Genomic DNA, 26,092 nt, shown 5'->3' on the forward strand with positions numbered 1-26,092 from the left:
AAGCAGTGAAAATAATGTCCTCAGGTGAGGATAAAAAAATAAAATCGAAAGTGAAATAAAGAGCTTCCCAGACCAAAAAAAAAAAGGCTATGTAGTTTATTACCACCAAACCAGCATTGCAAAATATGTTAAAGGGACTGCTTTAAGGAAAAGAAGAAATAGAGAGGAGCATAGGTATATATAAAGGGAAAAATGGCAATAAGAATCTATCAATAATAACCTTAAATGTAAATGCATAAAATGTTTCAATCAAAAGACATAGGGTACCCGAATGGGTAAGAAAACACAGCCCATATATATGCTGTCTACAAGAGACCCATCTCAGAGCAAAAGATTCAAACAGGCTAAAGTGAAGGGATGGGAAAAAAATATTCCATGCAAATGGAAACAAAAATGACGGGGTGGCAAAACTGATATCCTACAAAATAGACTTCAAAACAAAAGCCACAAACTAGGTCACTAAAGATGTCCCAACTATAGATGTAGTGACCTTCTTTGTCTCTTATTTTGGCCCTGTAGGTCAAACAAGATATAACTCTGGTGAGCAATATAGGATCACCTAAATACTATATATATTTAATTTATATGTATTTAGTTATATATATTATTTATTTTTACATATTCACACACACACAAATATACATGCACACTCTCTCTTGGTAGACTTTAAGAGCAAGATAGACAGCAATACATTCAAAGTAGAGGATTTTAACACCCCACTGACACCAATAGATGGATATTCCAGACAAAAAAATTAATAAGGAAACAGTGACCTTAAATGACACCCTAGATCAGATAGATTTAATTGGTATTTACAGAACATTTCTTCCCAAAGCAGCAGAAAACATTCTTCTCAAGTGCACATGGATCATTCTCAAAGACAAACCAAGTGTTAGGGCACAAATAAGTCTTAAATTCAAGAAAATTGAAATCATACCAAGCACTTTTGGATCACTATGGCATGAAACTAAAAATCAGACTCAATAAAAATTGAAAAATATTCAAATACATGGAGGCTAAATAGCATGCTACTAAATAATGAATGGGTTATCAGTGAGATCAAGGAAGAAATCAAGAAGTACCTGGCAACAAATGATAATGAACATGTAACAACTCAAAACCTGTGAGTCACAGTGAAAGCAGCCCTAAGAGGGAAGTTCATAGTGATACTGGTGTACCTCAAGAAGATAGGAAAATAACAGTCTAACTTTACCCTAAAAGAACTAGAAAAACAACAACAAAAACCCAGACTAAGTAGAGGGAGGAAATAATCAAGATCAGAATGGAAATAAATGACCTAGACAATAAAAAATACAATTAAAAATATCCAGTAGCTGGTTCTTTGAAAAGATAAACCAAATTGATAAATAGTTAACCAGACTCATCAAGAAAAAGAAGACTCAATTAAAATCAGAAATGATAGTGGAGATGTAACAACTGATAACAGAAATACAAAGGAATGTAAGAAAATACTGTGAACAACTTATATGCCAAAAAATTGGACAACCTGGATGAAGAGGGAAAAATCCCTGGAAACATACAGTCTTTCAAAACTGAGTCAGGAAAAATCAGAAAATCTGGGTAGACTGATAACAACTAATAAAAATGAAGCAGTAATAAACTCCCAGCAAACAAAAGTCCTGGACCAGATGGTTTCTCAGGTGAATTTTACCAATCATTCAAAGAAGAATTAACACCTGGGACTTCCACCAAGGTAGAGGCGTAGGTGGAAACACTTTACCTCCTTGCACAACCAAATCTAAAAACAGCAAAGTTTTAACAACAGTAAATGCAGACAAGCCACAGAAAATCGAACAGTGCGAAGTCTGATGACAACGAACCACTGAACTAAACCGGTGAGAGGGGTGGAGCCAGCAGAGGAGTGGGTGGGGCAAAAAAGATCCCCCGACCAGGGGCGCAGGCCGAGGGTGAGGATCCCAGGTGCTGGGTAGTGACAGGCGGCCCCAGCAAAGGTGCTGGGCAACTGGCTGACCATGGTCGCGCATTTGCATGCAGATAAACAGGTGCGGGGGGGGATGGGGGGGCGGTGAGCAGTGAGGTGGGCAGGTTGGGAGGGAGTGGAGAGGTTGGGAGGGAGTAGGGAGGATCGCCATTGCTCCCTCTCTGCCCCTGCCCCCACATACAGCCTCACAAACCAGCGACCTGGGTGGCCCTGCCCTGGTGAACTCCTAAGGCTCTGCTCCTCATAGGTAACAGGCATGAACAGATCAAAACATGGCTAAAGAACAACTCACAGCCCCAGAGCCGATAAATTTAAGCAAACAAGAAATTGCCAACCTGTCAGAGGCACGGTTCAAAACACTGGTGATCAGGATGCTCACAGAACTGGTTGATTTTAGCCATAAATTACAGGAACATATGAAGGCTAAACTAATTGAAATGACGGGAAATGCACAAGAAAGCAATAGTGATGGAAAGGAAACGGACTCAAATCAAGGGAGCGGACCAGAAGGAAAGAAAAAACGACCAAACAGAAAAATATGAAGAAACAAGAATTCAAAAAAATGAGGAGAGGCTAAGGAACCTCCAGGACATCTATAAACATCCCAACATCTGAATTATAGGGGTACCAGAAGGGGGAGAGGAACAGCCACCAATGGAAACCTTATTTGAACAAATAATAAAGGAGAATTTCCCCAATCTGGCAAAGGAAATAGACTTCCAGGAAATCCAGGAAGCTCAGAGAGTCCCAAAGAAGTTGGACCCAAGAAGGAACACACCAAGGCACATCATCATTACCTTAGCCAAGATTAAAATGAAAGAGAGAATCCTAGAAGCAGCAAGAGCTAAGGGGACAGTCACCTACAAAGGAGTCCCCATCAGACTGTCAGCTGATTTCTCAAAAGAGACCTTACAGGCAAGAAGGGACTAGAAAGAAATATTCCAAGTCATGAAAACCAAAGACCTACAACCAAGATTGCTCTATCCAGTAAAGCTTTCATTTAGAATGGAAGGGCAGATAAAGTGCTTCTCAGATAAGGTCAAGTTCATGGAGTTCATCATCACCAAGCCCTTATTATATGAAATGTTAAAGGGACTTATCTAAGAAAAAGAAGATTAAAAAAGATGAACAGTGAAAGGACAGCAAACTCACAGTTATTAACAACCACACCTAAAACAAAAGCAAACCAAAGGGGGACTAAAGGGGGACGTGGAACTATATTCCACATCTGGGAATGTATCCTAAAAATCCCAAAACACCAATTTCAAAGAATATATGTACTCCTATGTTCATAGCAATATTACTGATAATAGCCCATATTTGGAAACAGCCTAAGTGCCCATCAGTAGAAGGGTAGATAAGAAAGCTGTGGTACATTTACACAGTGGGGTGCTATGTAGCATTATAAAATGTAATTACATGGATGGAATTGGAAACTATTATGCTAAGTGAAATAAGCTAGTTAGTGGAAAATAAATACCATATGATCTCACTTATAAGTGGAATCTAATAAACAAAATAAAGTAACAAGCAAATTACAATCAGAGATAGAGAAATACGGAATAGACTTGCCGCAGACCAGCTGCAGCAGGGTCCAGGGATTCCCGAAGGTGGGTAAGGCGTCGGCGATGGGTAACAGACGACAACACGCCTCAAAGGACAGTGAAGCTCTGTTCCGTTTGTTGCAAGTACAAGCAGGTTTTTATATTTTCATTTTAGGTAGTGATTAACATTTGCAGTATAGCATGATCAGTTAAGCAGAAAAAAATCAATATAAAGGTAACCAGGAAAAGTACAAGAATTTCCATAGTTTCAATTATATTATATAAAAATTGTTTTGACTAGGAGAATCATTAATCAGACAAGTAGCTGTATGGACAGAGGTTGAATGTCTAAATTGTATATTAAAGTTTCTCAGAATTTATCATGGGGCAAAAGAATACGCTAGGTTGAATAGAGGTAATAGGAAATTTATTATAAGGCCTTTATGATGTCTAACTTAGCTCTCTATCCTTTTCTGTCTAAAATGTTTCTCTGTGTACTATAAACTGACTCTCTAGTAACTGTTTCTACGTGTTTAGTTTGTTATAGTTAACCAGCCCTTTTTTAATTTCTTTGCCTGTCTAATTGATATATATTCTTATTCATGGTAAAAGAGGGGCCGTTACTCCAACACCTTTTAAACATTCAGGGACTATTTCATTAGAGGGAACTTTGTTCTCTGGTCAAGAAACTATTTTGTACAACTTCATAGGAATTATGCGAATCAATGAACCTGAAATATAAGTGTCTAACAATCCCACCACCTCTTGATTACCAAAACAAACATATAAGGAGAGAGACAGAAAATCCAGCCACAGTTGCCTCTGCCTTGCAGATGCATCTCAACCATCCTGACCATATCCCTGGGCTGTGGGTAGGGGTCTGTATAGTTTTTACTTGTTTTCTTGGAAGACTCTTTGTATCTGTGGGTAAGGAACAGTAGTGGGAAAGTCTTTCTAATCTATTCTTCCATTCCCTCAACTGTTGGCAGCATTTGCAGCAACAATCTGGTTCTTTATTAACTGGCCTTAACTGTTGATTTAAGAGATCTAACTTGTTTTTCTTATTTCTGATGCACCATGACAGTCCCAATCGCTTTAAGTTGCTCAAACCAGAGTAATTTATACAACTTGACATGTTTTCCCTTATGGTTAACAATTATATTACCCTGGCTGTTGTACTCCCCTGTATAAGGGAGAGGAGAATTTGTGGAGATTTTTCCATCCTTTCAGGCAGTTTCATGGGGAATACTAATGTTTACCCCTGAACTGTTCCCTCCTCTTGGGTGATTTTCACAGGAATAAGTAAGTACAGTGCAATGTCCACACTCAGATGAGATCGGGCACGTTCAGGGTGGTATGGCCGTAGACGGGCTGTCCATACTGAGTAGCAAGAGTAAAATAATTAAAATAAAATAGCCAATTGTTAACCCATTTTGGATGCCATGTTCTCCTCTGGGGAGAGGAATTCCTTGAACTCAAGTCCTCCATGCCTGGACCTTGTCAGACACCATGGTTGGAAGAGGACGTGGCACAGACTGACAGCTGTAAGATGGGAGTGGGAAGATGGGGACTGGTTGAAAGAAGGTGGAGGGATTAGTCAAAGAACACATATGAAGGACCATGGACATGGACAACGGTGTGGGGAATGCCTGTGGGAGTGGGTGGTAGACTGTATGGTAGGGATCAAAGGGGGAAAATTGTGACATCTGTAATAGCATAAACAATAAAATATTTAAGAAAATAATAAAATAAAATATTTACACACCCCCCCCCCATAAAATGTAGCTTTCCCTGTATTTGGGGTCCTCCTCCAAAAAAATAGAAATCTTTCCCTACTGATTTATACAGATTGGCTTCATTTTTAATGATTATATGGGGGTCCATCATATAGCTGTCCCTCATTTAATCTGTGCCCTGTAGATGGAAAGTTTATGTCTATTTTCTCCTTTTTTGTTATAAATAATGTTGTCTTAAATACTTGAATAGACTTGTCTTTTTATTTCTTTAGGAAAATATTTTGAAGTAGAAATGCTGGATTGTTTATTGTATCCTTAACATCCATCTGGTACATAAGAGACACTCCTATTTGTTGAATGAATGCTCACTAGAGAGCATTTGCTTTTTAAAAGCACTTGTTAAACATTGCCAGATTATCCTATAGAAATAATGCCATTTACATTCCTAACAGAGATTGAAAGCATTTATTTTTCCATAATAATAATTATATAAATAAATACAGTACATGTATTCATTAATATAATTATAAATACTTTATGATTTTTCATTTGGTTTCATACTTAGAAAAGTTCACTTATCCAACTCTAAAACAAGTCATTGATAATTGTTTTTTTAAATATTTAAATCCATAATTTCTCTGGGATTTATTTTTATATAAGGTTTTATGCTTATTTACATATGAAGTTCTTTTTTACAATAATATCCTTTCTTTCTAAAGAAAAACACTTGCTTACTGGCCCCTCTACTTAAAATTTTGAAACATAGTTAAAATTTGGAGATTTGGAACCCTGGCTGGTGTAGCTCAGTGGATTGAGCGCAGGCCTGCGAACCAGACAATCGTGGTTTGATTCCCAGTCAGGGCACATACTGGGGTTGCAGGCCGGTTCCCTGCAGGCCAGTTCCCAGCAGGGGATGCACGAAAGGCAACCGTACATTGATGTTTCTCTCCCTCTCTCTTTCCCTTCCCCTCAAAGATAAATAAATAAAATCTTTAAAAAAATTTTTGGAGATTTGGAAAATTTGGACTATCCTAGTTTTTAATTCACTTGGCCACCTAAGACAATGATTGTTTGCTTATTTTTAGTAAGAATACTTGAAGACAGAGAGTTATGTGGAAAAAAATGAATAAATGTATTACTTTTTCTTGTTTATGTATTTTCTTTGTTAACCAGGTGAGATCATGGATAACCTCACCCTCGAAGCTGGAGATGACGCTGGAAAAGTGAAGTGGGTGGACATCAGTGATAAACTCAAGCTCTATGCGAGTCACTCCCAGTTCATCAAACTAGTTGCAGAGAAGCGAGATGCACACTGGAGTGAGGGCTGTGAAACTGACTGCCATGGGTTATAGCTCACAGCCTCCATGTAAGCTGAAGTTCAACCAAGGAGCACACACTGAGAAGAAGGCACTATCAACAGAACTGATACTAGCAAGAGGGCAGGGTTGATGACTTGGAAATAATTTTATTCACCTTTCAAATGATTTTCATTTAGGAGGTTTTACATCAGAATAAAATTAGGTAGATATGGTGAAATCCAACACAGTATTTTTGGCTTTTTAGTCAAAAGAAATATGAACATATTTTATACGTATTCTATTTTAAGTATGCCTCTAAACCAAATTTAAACAACTTTAATGCTGTTTGGTTTTTTTTGGTGGGGGAATTTAAGTTTGATTTATTAAAAGTCATTGAAATATGTATAGTCAGGAGATGCTGTGTTACATGTAGGTGGTGTCAATTCTGGTAGTTCTGTGTTCTTTGTTCAGTGCTAGTTCTTAGCATGAAACTTGTGATGCCATGATAGCAAAGGGACATGTTAAGTACACTGACTTATTTTTCAAAACCAAATTAACCTATTAGCTTCTATTGAAAGTTTGAAATTTTTTTCAGAGACTGTAACTCATTTTTTTGAGCCATTGCTCAAATATAAAAAAGGAACACAGCCTTAAAGACAAAATAATAATAATAATAATAACTACAATGGAAAAACAATCTTATGCCATTGGCACTCCAGGCCTTCCCTCACACATGAACAAGGGGCTGTGAAGATAGACATTAGGTGGCCCAGGTCCCAGGGGTTCCCTGGCACTGAATAATGTGTACTTTCTGTCTATATGCATGTGCTCTCTCTACCTTAAATGCAGTTACCCTGTACTGCCTCAGGTAGGGTGGGACTTGATGTTCCTTTGAAAATAAATTTCTCATCAGCCATGACTTCTCCTGTCCATCTAGTTCTTGTCTGTCAGTTCTTTTTTGTTGTTGTTCCCCTTGCTTTTCTGTGGGCTGAAGGATGTTTCTGCCATATCAAGCTCCATGAGGAGGAGCACCACCATTTTGTAATCTGAGTTATCGTTTAATTATGTGCTTCACATGTTGCTTTATATGACCTTGTTGAAACTGATTTCAAAAATGGGAACTTTATGTATTCTTGTCTTTAGAGACTTCAGTTATAAAGAAATTTCAGCCCTCTTAGTCAATGAAGATCAATGAATAAGGGCTTATGTTTTCATTTTCAAAAGTTTTGAAGTAATAATACATCCAGAAAATGAGTAATTTATGTTTATATATTTATTTTACTCTATTGATTGTAACTATATATTATAAATGAATTAAAATAGATGTTTAAAAAGGAATTAGAATCAGAGACAAAGGGAAGTCTTATGCGGGTTAGTGCTTTTGTTAGAGCATATTAAGAATTGAAATGGGCTTTTGAGGGACTCTCTGTTAATATTATAATTCCCAGAGAAAAGGAATACTCTTGGTAGCAAGGAGAAGCAAGGAAAATACAACTGCCTTGTCTCAGTGGACATGTGTCTCATATCCAGGCTAAGATACCCATTGGGAAAGCACTCTGATATCAACTCCTGCTAACCCTAAGTGGGGTCTGTCTTAATTTCATCTTCATTCCAGTTGGACTACAGATGGGGCATTTGAAGCAAAAGAGATTTAGAAAATATAGACATGGTTGTTGTTTTTTTCTTTGGACATTTGAAAACAGCATTAGCTTACTGTGTAGCTACAAGACAGAACTAGGGTTAAGGTAAATCAAAAGGTTTTTCTTTTTTTTCTGATCTAGTGTCAAAACTACTTCTTTGGTGGTAAAACTGAACTGAACTGACAGGGAGCCTTTTTTGCCCTTAGTGTGACTGTCAGTTTTGCTGAGAAATGGTAGGATATTTCCCTTGAACCCCTCTGGAAGAATTACAAGGTTTATATGTGGTATTAATTTTCTAAAATCCATAAATTCCTGGTCTTGGGTATGTAATAAGGGACTTGTGCCTGGAAAGGATGGCATGTGCATTACGTGGCGGGTGGGATGACCTTCTCCCTGCATGAAAGACTGATTCTACTTTTACTGTTTTGCAGGAAGAGATTCTTTCTTTCTGGCACTGAATAGAATATTTTAAAATTGAATCGCTTTACAAAAGCTCTTGAGAAAGTTTGAGCAATGTCCTTAGGAATGACATTTACTTTTTATAATAGTTTTTATACATTTAAACTGATATTAGTAAAGATATTAGGTTATATTTAAATTTTATTTAAAGAATTACTAAAGCACAGGGTCTGTGAATAACAAATTCTTCATGGCACTTTGGAGTTTTCACTGGAACATTTAAATAGTGTGCAAAATGATAAAGCTGCTGCTACAAATTTACAGATAGATAATCTGATGACCATAAGTATCCAGCACCATCTAGAATAGAGAAAAAACATTAAAATTTAAGTTTAAGACATTTCACTAGGCGATATTGCTTATGTATTTGCTTTTTTCTTATGTATTAGATATAAAGACTTTTTGTTTTTTAAAGATATTTAGTAAAATAAATAGTAATAATAGATACCAGTTGTTGAGTCTGCATTATATCACGTAGTCCTCACAACCCTGCAAAGTCAGGTAGTGGTACTCCCACCTCAAGGGTGAAAATGGCATTTAGAAACAGTGCCCCATTGTATACTCAGGTAGGGACAGAGCTAGGGTTTGAGTCCTTGTCTAGTTCTAAAACTTACTCTCTGTCTGCTATATTCCCTACTAAGGTTATGAAGCTGTCAGGATTTGTTACTTTAAGTATGCAGTTTGGAAGATATGTTACTTAATAATAATGTTACCCATAGTAATACATTTGTGGTTTGTGTCTTGAAATTAAAGGCCATATTTGATTTGGGTAGTATTGTTGAAACGGTTTGCATAATTTGGCCCAAAGACAATTGAATTGATAATATCTTAACCTAAGGATAAATAATCAGTGTTTGTATTGCTACTAGGTACTCTTGAGATTTGAAAGAGTTTCAAACTCAGATAGAAGCATATGCTAAACTTGCATAAGAGCATAACTATCTAAAAATCTAAATATCCAGTAGCTAAAAAGGGCACTTAAAAATTCTAACCACTTTTAGAGGCTAATGTTATTCTGTCTTACAGTATAAGGACTTAATGTGATTGGTATTTTATAAAATATTTGTGAAGTTTTAATAAGACTGGTTCTAAAATATATACTTTGAAGAAAGCATTTGTATTAATTTGGTTTTGTTCACACCTGTGTCCATCATATTAATTTATCAACATGTACACAATCTGAAACTGTTAAACAAGATAAAAATATTTAAAATGTATACTAGTACTTGAAATCAGATTTTACTAACCTTATATAACTTCTGATACAGTGCTGAAAAATTATTTCTGTTGAAATAAATGATACAGATTATTAGTTGTTACATGAAGGTATTTTTTCATAATTTCTTCTCTTCCTCCACCCATGCCTCCAATATTAGGGTTATTTTATCACTGATGGGTTGGTAGTGGTGTAATAATGTATATTAGGAGGTAGAGATAGTGTGGTTCTGTTATACCTAAATGCTGATAAATTGAATCCTCAACTGTCTTTTCTGCAATATAGAGCTTGAATTCCTCCCACTTGACCCTTGATGGTCTGATGAGAACATTTGAAGTGGTAGGAAGCACTAAATAATCACTTGAGGGCAATGAAACTTGTAAGAAGGAAAACATGGGTGAAATCCAGTTCCTTTTTCAATATTGGAATTAAGAGGATTTGATTTGTTGGCTTCTAAGTAGATTAGAATACATACATGTTATATATCATTTTAATTGACATTAATTTAGATATTTTTTTAAAGGAATACACCTTTCATACATTTTAAATGAAAGCAAACTTGGGTGGAAATCAAAATGGAAGTCTCAAGGTAATTTGTAGCTTTCCATCAAGTTAGCTGATGTTTTGTGCTGAGGAGATAGATATGTTGCCTTGAGATCAGGCCATTTCTAGCTTTGGTAGTTCATGGCAGGCTTTGCTTACTGCTCTGTGAATTAGCCATAAGACAACATAAGTTTGAGGTGATATTTACTGTTTGAAATTCTTAACCTAATATTGTATATATTTCTGTAAGCTGAAATTTTGTTAAATACCATGGGCCTTTATGAAAATGCCTCTTCAGACCTGCAGAAATTCTGATCCAAAGATCTTGGAGGAAATCAAGCTTATTATTCATGAGCTCTAAATTGGGTAGATTAGTTGGGTTCAATTCTGCCATATATTTTTATGGTTCCCAAGAATTATTCTTACCGTTTCTGAGATTAAATGTCACTTTTATCAATATAATCATAGAATGAAATCTTACCCCAAGGAAGCCCTAAAAATAAAAAAATTAATAACATTATCTCGAGTTTATTAATACATTTATAGTTTATAATAGCTTAAAAATTAATATGGACTTACCAGGAGTTGGTTCAAAATAGAAGTGACTAACTGTAGGAGAGGAAAAGTCAACAATCAGTGCTATCAATGGATTTATTTTTTAACTTTTAACTTAGTTATGTAAGTTAAAATATTTTCTATATAAAAAATCTTTGTTTTTTTTATTATTCTTTTAAGAGCAATTAAGTTTAAGATATTTACATTGATGGTTTTTTTTTAAAGATTTTATTTATTTATCTATAGAGGGGAAGGGAAGGAGAGAGGGAGAGAAACATCAATGTATGGTTGCCTTTCGTGCGTCCCCTACTGGGAACTGGCCTGCAGGGAACTGGTCTGCAACCCAGGCATGTGCCCTGACTGGGAATCGAACCACAATTGTCTGGTTCGCAGGCCCGCGCTCAATCCACTGAGCTACACCAGCCAGGGCTAAAATCTTTGTTTTTAAAGACATTAATTACATTTTACTGCTTAGTTTTTTATTTGCATAAGATTTTTATTTTTATTTATTTATTTTAAAGATTTTATTTATTTATTTTTAGACAGAAGGGAAGGGAGGGAGAAAGAGAGGGAGAGAAACATCAATCAGTTGCTTCTCACAGACCCCCAACCAGGAACCTGGCCTGCAACCCAGGTGTGTACCCTAACAGGGAATCAAACCAGTTACCCTTTGGTTCACAGGCCTGGTGCTCAGTCCACTGAGCCACACCAGCGAGGGTGCATGATGTAAGATTTTTAAATGAATATGCAATATATAGATTTAAATTATCTTAATTCTGTCAACTATAATTTAAACATGGGGAAATTGGTAAAAAAGCTACCTGTAATACCAAGACACTTTAACATCTCAGTTAACAGAAGGCTATTTAAGTGACTTCCACATTTCCCTTAATACTGTTGGTGTTAATAAATGGTAATAAAGAAAAAAACAGCAGGCAAAAGTAAGTATTTTTCAGCCAGTTTCACTGGAAAAGCATTGCTTTGTACCTTCCATATGGTCCTTCTTTAAAAGACTGGCAGTTTACTCAAGAAATTGATCTTTCTACCAAGAAAGCAGATCTCTTTAGTTATAGAGCTCTCAGGTTAAACACTGGCCTGAAGTTTTCTTGATCTGAGATGACATTTGTTCTCTTAGGATGCCTTTTCCAGCTCCCTGACTTAACTAGGATCACTGGGAGAAAAAAAATCTTGCAATCATGAAGTTACAGCAGTTCTATAAATTATTCTGTCAGGATTCTTTCCAGGATGGGCTGTGGCCAGCAGTGCTTTTAAAAAGTTCAGAAAAAAAATATGTAGATATTGTTTGGATCTGGGTAATTTGAATGAGTCATGTGTCTGAGGAGTCAGGATTTTCACTGGAAGGGAACCTGGTGCTAAATACATGTATTTACCGAAGGTCACACAGATAATTATAACGATGAGATTAGAATTTGGACTTTGCAACCACAGGCTAGTGCTCTTTAGCCTCATTTTGATGTAAGGATGAGCTTGCTAATCTTGCAGTTACCAGTCATCATTGAGGGAAGTAGTTGCCTAAAACATTTTTAGTTGGAAATATGGAGTTTTCATTTTCCTTTTGGATTTGGACATAATGCTGATTAAATAGAACAGATCGTAGGATGAGGACTTAGCTGTTTGAACTCAAAAGACTTAGGTTCTTAGTTAGGCTTGGAAGCCGCTTGTTTGATCTTAAACTTTCTGGGATGCTTTAGTATTCTTCACGATGGTTGACTTTAAATAGTCAATTGAAGAATCTTGAAAATTTTATCTTAGGCACAGAAATGATTTAGGTCTAACTTCTTGACATTTTTATGAAATAGTGCATGTCCCTGATTCTAAGATACCATAATTGTATTAAGTGTACCATTTAGATAACAGTAATTGAAAGAAAAAGGAGATCTAGATGAAATGTATATATCTGTTGTGAGATGTATCTTGATTTCAGAAAATGTTTAAGTGTGAATAGTATTTTTTAGACTGGGAAATAGAAATTTTTAATGTTACCTTTTATAATTCCATTGAAGTATTTCTCTTGTGTTTTTGTAAATTGAGATTCCGAATAACTTACTGTATCAATAAAAGGCCTCCTCAAAATGTTGAATGATGTGCGTGCAATTCAGTTAAAAAATTACCTGTTAGGATTTAGATGTGATAATCTTTAATGCATTATGTTTATGCTTATGCTTTGTTAGTGAAGAGTCATCTGTTTCATCTTTCCTAAAGCAGTTTATTCTGTAACTCTTTTGCTTCTTCACTTTCACACTCATCAATGATAGAAGAGGTTGTTTTCTTGATTTATAGTTTGGATGAAATGAATAAATAAATGTAGAACTGTTTGCAGGCATTGAGATTTTTTTATGTCTTTAAATTTAATAGCTGTTCTTTATTTTGTTTCCAAATGAATTGGAATGGTAAAGATAGTAACTTTCATAGTGAACTGGCTAATCTTAGGTAGGGTATGGAATGGAATGTTTTTATAAACTTTATAGATTGACAGTCTGGAATATATTTATTTACCTGTATAAGAGCATTAGGTGTCAAAACCTAAAATAAAGGAAATAAGCAATCAAGGAGGTATAATGCAGCATTTTATCTATTTTATGTTATATATTTTATATTACCTTGATTAATAAAAGCATGCTTTTTAGAATTCTTAGATTTCTAAAATGTCATTATGGTTCATATTCACTAATCTTTTAGGTAAACCCCCACAGCCAACTCCCCTGTTTTCTGTCATGGGCTCCAGAGAGCAGGGACCTCTGGAAAGATCAGCACACTTAGGCTTACTGGATTGGAAAAAAGCTGTATTTTGGGGTCACTTCTTTATGAAAGAAAACTTCAATGTCACTTCCTGTAATTTTAGGAAAAGTTGCTGTCATATACACAACTTATTTTTTGGTTTGTGACTGAGTCAGTTTTGTCATATGTAATTATTCCTCATTCAATAAAATCCCATCAAAAGTAAAATTTAAATAATCCTTTTATACCATGACCATAACCTCAAATCTAGTTCAGAGGCTTCTAAAACAGATTCCATCTTAACATGAATGCATTTCCCCCCAGTCCATTAAAGGCAAATGTAAGCATAAAATTTAAGAGGTATAATGGACTAAATAAATAATTTTCACTATTTTATATTCAAGAAGAAAGTAAGGCTCAAAGGAGTTTGAGATTAATCCAAAGTAGTAAGTGGCAGAGCTTGCATCCCCAGGTTATTTGACTTACAATAACCTTGCCTTTGCTACTGGTCCCTTGGATTTCCTCTACATAATCAAGGAAATTTCAGGTTCAGGTAGTTCAGTTTTCAAGGGTATGTGAGATTTCTACATCAAAGGACTCAAGTCAGACAAAATGTCCATAACTAATGATCCCCAAAAGGGAATGGTAACCATTAATTCTCGGTATCAGATTTTCTCTGATTAAAAGAATTTTCAAGTTTTGCATTCATTTAAATACTTTTAAAAGGGGAACTTTAAGTATAATTACCTGATTTGGATCATACGGAAAAGGAATGGGAAGGGGAATTGGAATCTACAAAAAAAGAAAAGTGAAATTGTGAATAAAATAAAATGTGAACATGTTGTTTTGGTGTGTTTTTTCATTCATCCATCTAGCCATCCATCCAGTATTGTATTGAGCAATTATGGGCTCTCAGGGAGCCCACACTCTAGTTGTGGAGGTTAGCTTCTAATGGATTTTAAATAATTTTTGTCTTTCAAGAGGTATGCTTAGTTTGCTTAACTTGTCTAACCTAAAGCCCAGGAATCTTTTCTACATGTTGATGATTATTGCAAATCTATCAGTTCCCCCACAGGTCATTCTTTGCCTGATACTTAATGCTATTCTGCCACCTGGTGGAAGGAATAGTTCCATTCCAAATAGTGATTTCTTTTTTCACATAGATTAACATAGTTTTCTAAATAACAGAGATTGCCAAATTCTTTTTTTTAAATCTTCAACATGCTTATTGATTTTTAGAGAGAGGGTATGGGAGGGAGAGAAACATCAATCTGAGAGAGAAATATTGATTGGTTGCCTCAACCTCAGCATGTGCCGTGACTAGGAATCCAACTCCTAATTACAAACCAAGACTCCAGGATTTTGCATTAATTTAAAAACAAATCATACTGAATGTGAGCCCTCAGAAGGGAAATGATGCACCTAGATTTAACTAGAACCAAAATAATTAGCAATTAATTAAAATAGAAGTACTTAAAAACTTAGTGGCTAATACTCAGGAGGTGAAAATATTAAGAAGAATGCTCCCCTGAGGACGGTAACTTCATTGACAAATTTACAAAAGCCTACTTAAAGTTAAGAAATCACTTGAAATTAAACACAAGCAAAGGGAAGGAGTGTGTTACATTTAGATAAAAAAACAAAATTATGCAAAATCATTTATATTACTATTTAAATTTTAGGTGATAAACAGGAAGTTAAGCAAGATACTATTTTAAAATGTGTGCGAACTTTCCAAAGCATCGTTGCTTAAATGCTGTCTAAATGTATCATGTTTCCAACCTGTGTTTCAGCCTCATTGTACTGGTCATTTGTCCCCCAAGTTGCTGTGTCCTTTGTAGGTCTGTCCCAAGCATTTGTGGTTCCCTGGGCCTGGAGTGCCCCACCCAACTGCCCATCCTTCAGGACCTGGCCAGAAACCATCTCTGAGTGAATTTTTTGATCCACAGTCTAAGCCGCCTTTGTATTTACACCCAGAAGCACTTATCAAATCACAGTTTTTTCTTCTGTGAATCTCTCTTCCTCATCAGACTTATACTTTTTGTATTCCAGTTCTCACTATAGACACAGTAAATATTAACTGAATGAATGCTGTCTGTACCAACAAAAGCATGACATATAGAATAAAGGCAATTCTATTACATATTTAGCATGGTTCTGGCCTTTATTAAATAGAGTATTCTAAGAATCCAGGTATTAGGAAGATGGGAGAGGGTCAAATAATAAGGGAGAACTAATGATATTGTTGACCAGTGAGAAAAACTTAGGGAGAGCTGGAAAAACACTCCAGCCACAAGAAAGCAACAAAGGGATTTAGAAAAACAGAATGGGTATTACAGCAAGAGGTTAATATTCTGTTCATGTACAGTGGCTTTATCGTAGTTAAAGTAATTCAGTATAAACACCTTTCTGATGGCAAGTGGAGAAAGACACTGGAAAAAATCTCTGAGGACTTGAGGGGAATTTGTGGCCCCCTTGTCACACATCACCAGAAGCTCTGTGGGGAGGGGATGTGTGCAGCTAATGCCTGGCCATCTCACAGAGCTTCGTGGTTCTATATTAAAATTTGGAAATGCTCATGATCATTACCCAACTAATAAATGCTTTTTTCACATTTGGAGATTTCCCAAACCCCTACTTACCGGGGGCAGTTGTGGGGGTGGGAGAAATGGAAACTGGGGGAAAAATGGTGGTCCTTGTAGTGGGTAAAAATAAAACCTCTGCAAAAAGAAACATGATGTCAGCGATTACAGGCAACTGCAAACTTTTAAAATGACAAACACGTCATTTGAAAATACAACTAGAAGCTTACCTGACCACTGGAACTCTCTCCAGATTGTTCAAGCTTGTAAAACAATAACAGCAATATGGTGAAGCAACATGTGACAATACATTAATCACTACAAAGAGATTTTATTCTAACGAGAATAGGTAACAAGCCACTACTGAGCTAGTTCTTATAAGTCATTTTACAGACAGGAAAGCCATGGGTTAGTTATTTTCTCAAGGGCTCACACTTAGCAAATGGTGCATGAAGCTGGGATTTGTACAAGCAGTGCATTCCAAGACTACAACTTTCCTGGACTCCACTTTCCTCTTTTGTGAAATGAAAGCATTTTCAAAGTGCTTTCTAGCCCAGACGCATTGCCTCTAGACTGGAAGTGGAGTGCACAGCTGGCAGGGAGTACTCACAGGGATGGGCAGAGCAGGGACAGTGCTCAGAAGGACAGCCAGGACGAGAAATTTCATTCTGAAGAAAGAGTCTGGAATGGAAGGGTTAGATCATTTCAAGGTTTTTCTATCTAAGTCCTATTCTTGTTATAAATAGGCTGTTTAGTTAGAGGGTTTGAAATAGTGGTCAGGCTAAGTTCTGCCTCTAGATTCAGATTTTGTAAGCCTAGACAGTGCTTTAAAACACTTCAAATGCCTTTAGGTAAGAGTAGCATTCTCCGGCTCATAACATTGCATACAATTCCTACTCTTCCTCATAATCTCATAGTTCAATCTATACCTGTTTGGTCCCTGAAGTTATTTGAATTTGTGATCTCTACCCACAGGTCTTCAAACGCCATTGTCCTATTATCCTTAGTACTGGAAAAGTACCACTGTGAAATTTCTTATGTAATATACAAATAAATCCACACTGAGCTTCTGCTGCCATGAGACTCACCACCAAATGGCCGCAACATCGGGATGCTGTTACTAGCAATTATAATTTCTCATGAAGAAAATCATGAGTTGGTAGACAATAAGTACAATATGAGTAGATTCCATAAAGCAAATAAATGTCATCTTTACTGGCCAGCTGATTCTGAAAGCAAACCTTTATATGGTCTTCAATCAGTTTTAATTCAAATGAACTTACCTTGTGAGTTTCCGAGCAAATCACTGAACTCTAGAACTGAATTTTGGAAGAAAAATAAATCAACTTCATCATGTTCTTATCCCTACCATCTGAAGCAAGTTGTATCTCTTCATGTATAGGTTGCCCATCAACTATATTATTTGTGTTTGAAACAAAGCAGATTTGCCTTTGTGCTATTCTATTGTGCCTGAATGTAGGCAACCTATCCCCCTTTCCCTCCTTTTTTGTATTCCCCTTTGTCTTTTTCTTCCTTAGATTCAAACCCTTGTATTTCTTTTTATGTTTATTAATTGGAACTATTAGGAATCATTAAGTTATCCAGCACAGGAACATCTTACATTCTTTTACCTAGTGCAATAGAATCAGCCTAAATATGCCCCTTTAAAATTACCTTTGCTTCAAATGGCCCTCGGCGCAAGAATTCAAGGAACAGTGTGGTCTCCTAGAATCTGACACCCATCTGGTATTTAAGCTGTGTTACTAATTAATGCCTTTATGGTTATGGGCAATATGAGTCACAAAATTCAAAGCTAAGCTGAATAACTGTTTCCAGACTAGAAACTCCAACTTATAAAGCATCTCAATTACACAGAGATAGGGTTATAGACTGATTACTGAGAAAATAACTTCAACTCCTTGGTTGGGATTAGACTAATGTCTTTATCACAACCCACAATTAAAAACTGTACCCACCAAGAATATTAAAGTGCTTCTACAATATATCATTTAGGGCAGCAATACACACAGGAGCCTTAACAGAAAAATTTAAGCTTCTATAATTTCCTATTATTAAATAATATTTTTCATTTCAAAATGAAAATTATTTTCAATTAACAGTTTTAGTAAATATCTAGGTAGTGTTTTTAGCATTAAAATCACTTTTTACTATTCCAAAACATGTAAAAAAAACTTGAAAATGATCATTTAGGTCAAATTAATACCTCCATATACAATTTCACTGTTCCCAGAAAATTCATAATTAGAAACTTGGTTTGTAATTAGTTAAGACCTCTTAAGACATTTCTTTGAGGCTTTCAATTGAACTTTACGTAGACATTATATGGTATGATGTGGTCTAGTTAAGAAGTGACCCATTGAGCTAAGAAAACAGATAAAAACAATTTTAACGTTAATCAGAGAAGATTATTTTGACATAGAAAATTAGGGGCACATTCTCTCAGCGGTTATCATAAATGAGGCTCTTAACAACATATTTTTAATTGAAGAAATAATCAAAGATAATTATATTGATGTCTTTTATTTTCTGTAGGAAAATATATTTAAAAAACCATTTTATTTTATTTGAAATATTTTAAGTAAAATAAAGTGGGTGACAGAGCTTGGAAAAGTCTATTATAGTACCTTTTCTACTGTTGCAATCAGGCTTTTACTGTGTTAATAGTTACCAGAGAAGAGATCAAATGAGAACACATTTATGATCAATTTTCTTGCTTTCAATTTGCAGTACTAATATTTATCTCTGACTATGTTGGACATCAAGACTATGTTGGAATCTGCACTGTCCATGTTATCTTCACTATATTTTGAGGACATGAAATGTGTAGAAATTTTTCAGAGCTACCATCTCTCTAAACATATATGGATGGCTGTGTAAAAGCTAAAATTAGTTGCATCAAGTTGTGTGTAATCATTCACATTTTAATTGAATTCGGTAAAGGCCTCCCCTTTTTTGTGTTTAAACTTACATTATGACCAAGGACATTCATGAGCAACTACCATCTAACAACTGAATATTTGTTTCCCATAGGAAGCATTTTTTCCAGTCACACTCACACATTTTTTTTTAAGTTGTAGGGTCTAGGAAGCATAATTGTAATTAGACGCGAAGTGTGAGCCCTGGGTTGCTCTTTAAATAAATGATAGAAATAAACTTGAATAAGCATTTGGGATTCTATGAGTTTTTATTAGGGTATTAAGACATTGAAAATATTATACATTCACAACAAATGAGCATTATTCCATTTTCTTGACATGCATATTATATCATTAACAAAATGAATGTGTCTCACAAATGGATGCAGAGTGATGTGTTAGCTCCTGTTTACAAACAGCATACAGTATTTTGCATTTATTGACTTAATATTAAAGTTTTATTTCCAAAGTTAATGTTAAATGCCTGGTGTACATACAGTTATCAAGCAATTACTCTCATTGTCCTCTCAGACATGCAAACATTTGCTAAATTAAATCTACAAGTGTCATGGCTGCACGTATTTCAGAAGTGGCCAGAACAGAGGAGGATGCTGGAAAGTTTGAGTTCTCTCAGATCTTAAAACAGGAGATTTTCATCTATGTCTTCTGTAAAAAGTGAAAACACAACAAAGCACATTTTTAGAAACTAGACAGAGGAGTAATATAAGCAAATGACAGAGCTGAAGGATGGGAGCAGTAATTACTAAGGCAGCACGGTGGTTCTCAGCCTTGGTAGGACATCAGCATCACCTATGAAGCATTTAAAAAATATAACTTCAGGCTTCTCCCTTGGCTTCCTGAATCAGAAGCCCCAGGGGTAGCCCAATGGTAGGTATATTTTTAGAAAGCTCTGCAGGTAGTTCTGATACAGGGCAGAGAACCACTGGTAGGGGATGTTGAGGGGAGGCCTGGCCAAGAGAGCAAGTATACTAATCTATAGGGCTGCTAAAACTTAATGGAAATAAGGAGGTGTAGAGTGCCATTACATCAAATCTCCAATCAAATAATTAAAAAAGAACATGCTGCCACACGTGTAGAGGAAAACAGCCTCCTCCGGGGGCTGTAAGACTACTCCTTACCAGTATGGCTCACCCTCACTCAGTAATTGTGGAGCAGATACTTAAAGCAGATTACCTGGAAGCATACTAAACTACTGCACCAGGTAACTTTCCTGCCCAATATAAATCTTCCTCTTGTTCCAGGAGTGGGAAAGAGTATGAGCTTTGGTATATTTCTTTTGATCAGAGGCTTCATTTGTAAAATTGGGATAACAGTCTCATTACTTATAAATTTACTTATTTAGCATATATTTGAATAGGCTTATATATTTGAATATATCTTGAATAAATTTATATTTTTAATCTATATCTTGAATATGTTTATTATTCTTTTCTCTAATGTAACTGCCCTAGTTCAAGTTCTCATCAACTCTTGCTTGAATTTATCACAACATCATCTCCACTGTCCTTTGGCTTCTCCACAACATAACCAAAAGAATCTTTCTTAAATACAAATTCAATGGAACCACTCCCTTGTTTAAAACACTTTGGTGTGATCTCTCAGTACTCCTAGGGTAATGTCTTTAAATGGCTTGGTAGGACCTGCATGATCTGACTCGTTTACCCTATTAGTCTCATTTGGAAGGCTTTTCTAAAGATTAGTGTGATATATGTCAATAAGTACACCTATGTTATGTCCTGGGTAATGAATAAGACTCCTCCATCTCTTAATTGAACTGCTTTTATACAGGAAAATGAGACCTGCTGGGTATGAGTGGCATGCCCTAATTCACATAGCTAGTTAATGACAGAGCTGGAATATCTCAGCACATTTAGTTCACATCAAAGGCAATTAAAATTCAGGAAAACCCTGGCTAAAATTATCTTGTCTTCTGTTGAATTCTTAGCCCCAAGGGAATAAAGGGTATACTTACAAATAGATATATATATTTTTTGCTTTCTTGAGCTGCATCCCAAAGCAGTAACTTGTTTACTTGTTCTGACCAAGTGTTTCATATCTGCTTTATTGCCTTACTGTGTGAATATTTTTCCCTTCTTCAAAATAATGTAATCACAGCCAAACCACAGTGAACAAACAAGACCATTAGGAGCTTTGCGAGTCACTGAACCTTAAGCTCTTCCTGCTCCTCCCAGACAACAGACCAGCACAGAGCCTGAGTGAGTCTACGGGCCGAAGAGCTGCTAAAAGTTTCCAAAGAACAGCAAAGCATGACTTCTTTCTTTAAATAAATGGTTCCAATTTACCTTTTGACCCCTCCTTTTAAATCAAGTTCCGTATAGAAGGGCATACGTAAGTACTTCTTGCTCCAGCTAGTTATTCCTTCTTTTAAATGGAGTGGAATAGGTGGGGCAGCTGTACTTGGGTATCTTTTAACATGAGAATTGGAAAACATGGGACCATTTTTATGGATATATTTGAATTTGTAAGTACTATGATTATAGATTAGGTGTTAGAATATTCTATAATGCAAGAAATTGGCATTATTTGTTTGAATCTGAGTTTTTTGTCTCTATTTACTTTTTTTATTGTTGTTCAATTATAGTTGTCCCAATTTTTCCCCCTTTGCTCTCCTCTGCCCCGCCCCTCCCCAGTCAGTCCCCACCATGGGTCCTTTATACATGTTCCTTGTACATCTGAGTCTTAATAACTTGTTATTTTTTTTTATCAGTGCTGACCGGGTATAAACTGTATGTGACAGCCAGCCTCCAAGATGGCCCCCAGTGATCCGCACCTCCCGAGTCACCTCCCATATTGTAGCAAGTTTGATCTGTGTGACCCTGATATGGCAGAAGTAAAATGTCACTTCTGAGATTAGGTTATAAAAGACAGCAGGGCCTCAGGCTGGGATTCTCTCTCCCTGATCTTTCACTCTGGAGGAAAGAAGGTGTCATGCTGTGAGCAGTCCTGTCAGGAGGACCACGGGCTGTGGAATTGAAGCCTCTTGACAACTGGCCTGTGAGGGATTTTAGAGCAGACCCTCAGCCAGACCCATCTGGGTAAACTTTGGCTGCAATCCTGACCCTTGGAGACTGTGAGAGGGATTTTTAAAAAAATTTTTATTTAGTTATTTTTCAAGTACATTTTTTGTCTATTTCTCCCATCCCAGCCCCCCCCCCCCCCGTCTCCCCCCTCTTTCCCATTCCCTTCCCCCAGTCCTCATCCCTGTGTCTTTCATACTTGTTCCTCAAAATCCCTCCCCATTTATACCCTTAAAGCTTCTAAGCTTTGGGGTCATTTGTTATTCAGTGATAGACAACTAATACCCAGAACTAGTTGCTTACAAAAATATACATTCTTTGTCCATTATGGTGCTTATTTCACAGAATAATATTGAGGACACAAAGAACTAAACTTTTCTGCTTGTCTATTTATGAACAAATAACTAAACCATACTCTTAGCTCTGTCTCTGTAATTTTAAGGCATTATACATATGCATAAAGAATATTTTTAAAGTGAAGGTCACACAAAGTACTTCTTTTTGGGAAATTCTGACCTTTGAGGAACTTACTTTTCTTTACTGTTTAATTACATGTCATCCTAATGTATGTTGTGAATATATGTATAAAACCTCTGTTTCAGAGATTTGATGTTCACTGTTCATCTATATTCTATAAGCATACATATTTTTTAACATCTTTTAAATCTTAGTTTTTGTAAACATGCTTGCTCATAAAAATAACACTAAGGAAAAGAAAAAGAAGTAGATTAAGACATAACCGAGTAAAACAAATGTCTATTTTTAAATACTTCCACTGTGGGGGTAAAGAAAGAACCTTATTTTGTTTTCTTTTATTTTTGTCACTGAAGAAGAAGTAATTGGTCACTTTTGGCTTAAAGAAATAATACTGGGACACAACGTGTGATGTAAGACCCAATTGTCAGTGTGTTGGTAATGAATTCCCCAATGGTAGAGCAAGACTAGCTATTTTACTCTTTACATATGACTTGTAAAAGTTCAGCTAAGTACCCAGGTTAAGAAAGGATATAAAATCCTTCCTTCAGCAGGGCAGTCTTCTGAGTTCTGGACAAGATTGAGGTGTAGGCAGACATACCTCACTTCCTCACACAACCAAAGAAGGATAATAACCAATGTGAAAACAAAGAACAACCAAACTGCCAGAAAATCAAACTGCGTGGAAGTCCCACACCAAGGAATAAAGAAACGTCCATCCAGACTAGTAGGAGAGGTGGAGATATGTAGCCTGGGCAGAGAGGGCACACTCAAGGCAAGGCAGCAGACCACCTGGGAGATCCCATATTCAAGTGCAGATAAGCTGGGAGGAACAATGGGGGAGTGAGATGGACCTTGATACCTAAATTTTAGAGTGGGAAACTGAAAACTTAACCCTTCTGGCTGTAAAACATCTGTGGGCATTGTGGAAGTAGGGGAAACTCTCTGTCTCACACAAGAGTCCATTGGAGGGGCTCATAGGGTCCTAAAACATACACAAACCCACCCACCTGCAAATCAGCTCCTGAAAGAGCACAATCTGCTTATGGAAGTGAGGGAAGTGACAGAAAGTGGGACAAGATCTGAGCAAGCAGCATTGTTCCATTTCTGACCTCTCCCCCACAGCCCCACAACACTGTACGAGGGTTGCTCTGCCATGGCAAATACCTAAGGCTCCACCCCTGAAATGTAACAGGTGCACCAAGACGAAGAAGTATGGCCCAAGTGAAAGAACAGAAGAAAACTCCAGAAAAAGAACTAAGTGAGAGGGAGATAGCCATGCAGAGTTCTGATGCAGAGTTCAAAACACTGGTAATCAGGATACTCAGAGAATTGATTGAACTTGATCACAAATTGAAGGAAGAAATGAAGGCTACACAAAGTGAAATGAAAGAAAATATACAGGGAACCAACAGTGAGAGGAAGGCAACCAGGACTCAAGTCAATTATTTGGAACAAAAGAAAGAAAGAAACATCCAGCTGTAACAGAATAAAGAAACAAGAATTCAAAAAAATGAGGGGAGGCTTAGGAACTTCTGAGACAACTTCAAATGCTCCAACATCCGAATTATAGGGGTGCCAGATGGATAAGAGGAAGAACAAGAAATTGAAAACTTATTTGAACAAATAATGAAGGAAAACTCCAATCTGGCAAGGGAAATAGGCTTCCAGGAAGTCCAAGAAGCTCAGAGAGTCCCAAGGAAATTGGTTCCAAAAAGAAACACACAAAGACACATCATAATTAAGTTACCCAAGATTTAAAAAAAGGAGAGAACATTAAAAGCAGCAAGAGAAAGGAGAGAGTTACCTACAAAGGACTTCCCATAAGGCTATCAGCTGATTTCTCAAAAGAAATCCTACAGGCAAGAAGGGGCTGGAAAGAAGTATTTAAAGTAATGAAAGTCAAGGACCTACATTCAAGATTATTTTATCCAGCAAAGTTATTTAGAATGGAAGAGCAGATAAAGTGCTTCCCAGATAAGGTCAACCCAGAAAAAGGTTAAAGGAGTTCATCATCATCATCAAGCCCTTATTATATGAAATGTTAAAGGGACTTAAGATCAAAAACTAAGAAATAGAAGATCAAAAACTATGAACAGTAAAATGAGAACAAACTCACAACTATCAACAACTGAACCTAAAAAACAGTAACAAAAACAAACTAAGCAAAAAACTAGAACAGGAACAGAATCACAGAAATACAGATCACATGGAGGGTTATCAGCAGGGAGATGGAGGAGGCAGAGTGGGGGGAAAGGTACAGGGGAATAAGAAGAATAAATGGTAGGTACAAAATAGATGGGGGGGTTAAGAATAGTGTAGTAAGTAGAGAAGCAAAGAATGTATATGTGTGACTCATGGACATGAAGTAAGTGGGGGGTGGGAATGCTGGTAGTTGGGGGACTACAGGGTGGAGGAAGATATAGGGGAGCAAAAGACTGGGACAACTATAACAGAAAAATCAATAAAATATACTTAAAAAAAGGACAGTCTCTGAGATTAGGCACAACTCTCTGGATTTGCATCATTTTCTCAGGCTTACCAACTGCTGAGATATCAATGTAGTTATTCCCTAAATATTCACATTTGCTACTCTTCGAAATCAGAGTATCATAAAGGGAGTAAAACCTAACCTTGCCATGATAGGGCCTACTCTGAAGGCATTCTGTCTGGAACATTGCCACCTTGCTGTGTCTAGGTTTCAGTTTGAACACACAGAAGGACCTAGCTCTATGAGGGCTACAGGGCTCAGGGTTTGTCTGGACAATGATGATGAATTTACCTTCTTTAAGTCCAAAGCAGTGGCCCCACTCCTTCAGGGTGATGTGCTTATCTTTATTGGGGTCACACTCATTGAAGAAGCGAGTTATGCAGTGTTCCATGGGCACCAGAGAGGCTCGTAATGGAGCCAGTTCGGAACGTGTCAAGACTCTGCAACGATACAAATGACAGCCTATTAACTGAGTGGCTTGTGTATGAAAGTTAATACTTAGAACCACCAGGGGCATTTTTCTTTCACGAGGTTGCTGAATATGGTGAATAAGTAGTACACTCACAAAAAGTTGTAAATGAAATAAACTATTTATGAGTAAAACAAACAGCTTTTGGGGTGTCAATTCACAAGTTTTTCTTCTTCATTATCCTTTATCCACCCTAAATTTATAGGGGTGCACCCCAGCAATCATGTTTGTTCAATCTGGTCATGCCTGAGTGTTGCAGATGTAGTCACTTGACCCAAAGTGGGTCAATCAAATTATCTTGGGACTTTATGATCAACATGAGAGTTACGAGAGTCTCTATGGGAGGCTGGACCCTAACAAGTGAACTTGGCAGGCTGGGGTGTGGCCA

General features: G+C 36.6%; 2 protein-coding genes across 5 annotated transcripts in view; one reads left to right on the forward strand and one right to left on the reverse strand.

The window, feature by feature from the left end:
• NUDT9 (nudix hydrolase 9) overlaps positions 1–13,524 on the forward strand; it is a 49,391-nt gene extending 35,867 nt beyond the window's left edge. For all 3 annotated transcript variants that reach the window (XM_037132386.2, XM_037132384.2, XM_037132385.2), the window contains one exon: positions 6,417–13,524. In XM_037132386.2, the coding sequence (XP_036988281.2) occupies positions 6,417–6,595 (179 nt within the window). In that variant the 3' untranslated portion in view covers positions 6,596–13,524. The remainder of the gene's footprint in view (positions 1–6,416) is intronic.
• Positions 13,525–19,461: 5,937 nt separating this feature from the next.
• The window catches only part of SPARCL1 (SPARC like 1), a 48,881-nt gene continuing 42,250 nt past the window's right edge, over positions 19,462–26,092 (reverse strand). For both annotated transcript variants that reach the window (XM_037132430.2, XM_037132429.2), the window contains exons 10-11: positions 25,527–25,675; positions 19,462–19,877 (exon numbers count right to left, since the gene is read on the reverse strand). In XM_037132430.2, coding sequence (XP_036988325.2) covers positions 19,849–19,877; positions 25,527–25,675 — 178 coding nt within the window. In that variant the 3' untranslated portion in view covers positions 19,462–19,848. The remainder of the gene's footprint in view (positions 19,878–25,526; positions 25,676–26,092) is intronic.

The sequence above is a fragment of the Artibeus jamaicensis genome, unplaced genomic scaffold (genome assembly GCF_021234435.1).
Source record: "Artibeus jamaicensis isolate MK-2021 breed Jamaican fruit bat unplaced genomic scaffold, CSHL_Jam_final contig_452, whole genome shotgun sequence".
In the NCBI taxonomy this organism is placed as follows: domain Eukaryota; kingdom Metazoa; phylum Chordata; class Mammalia; order Chiroptera; family Phyllostomidae; genus Artibeus; species Artibeus jamaicensis.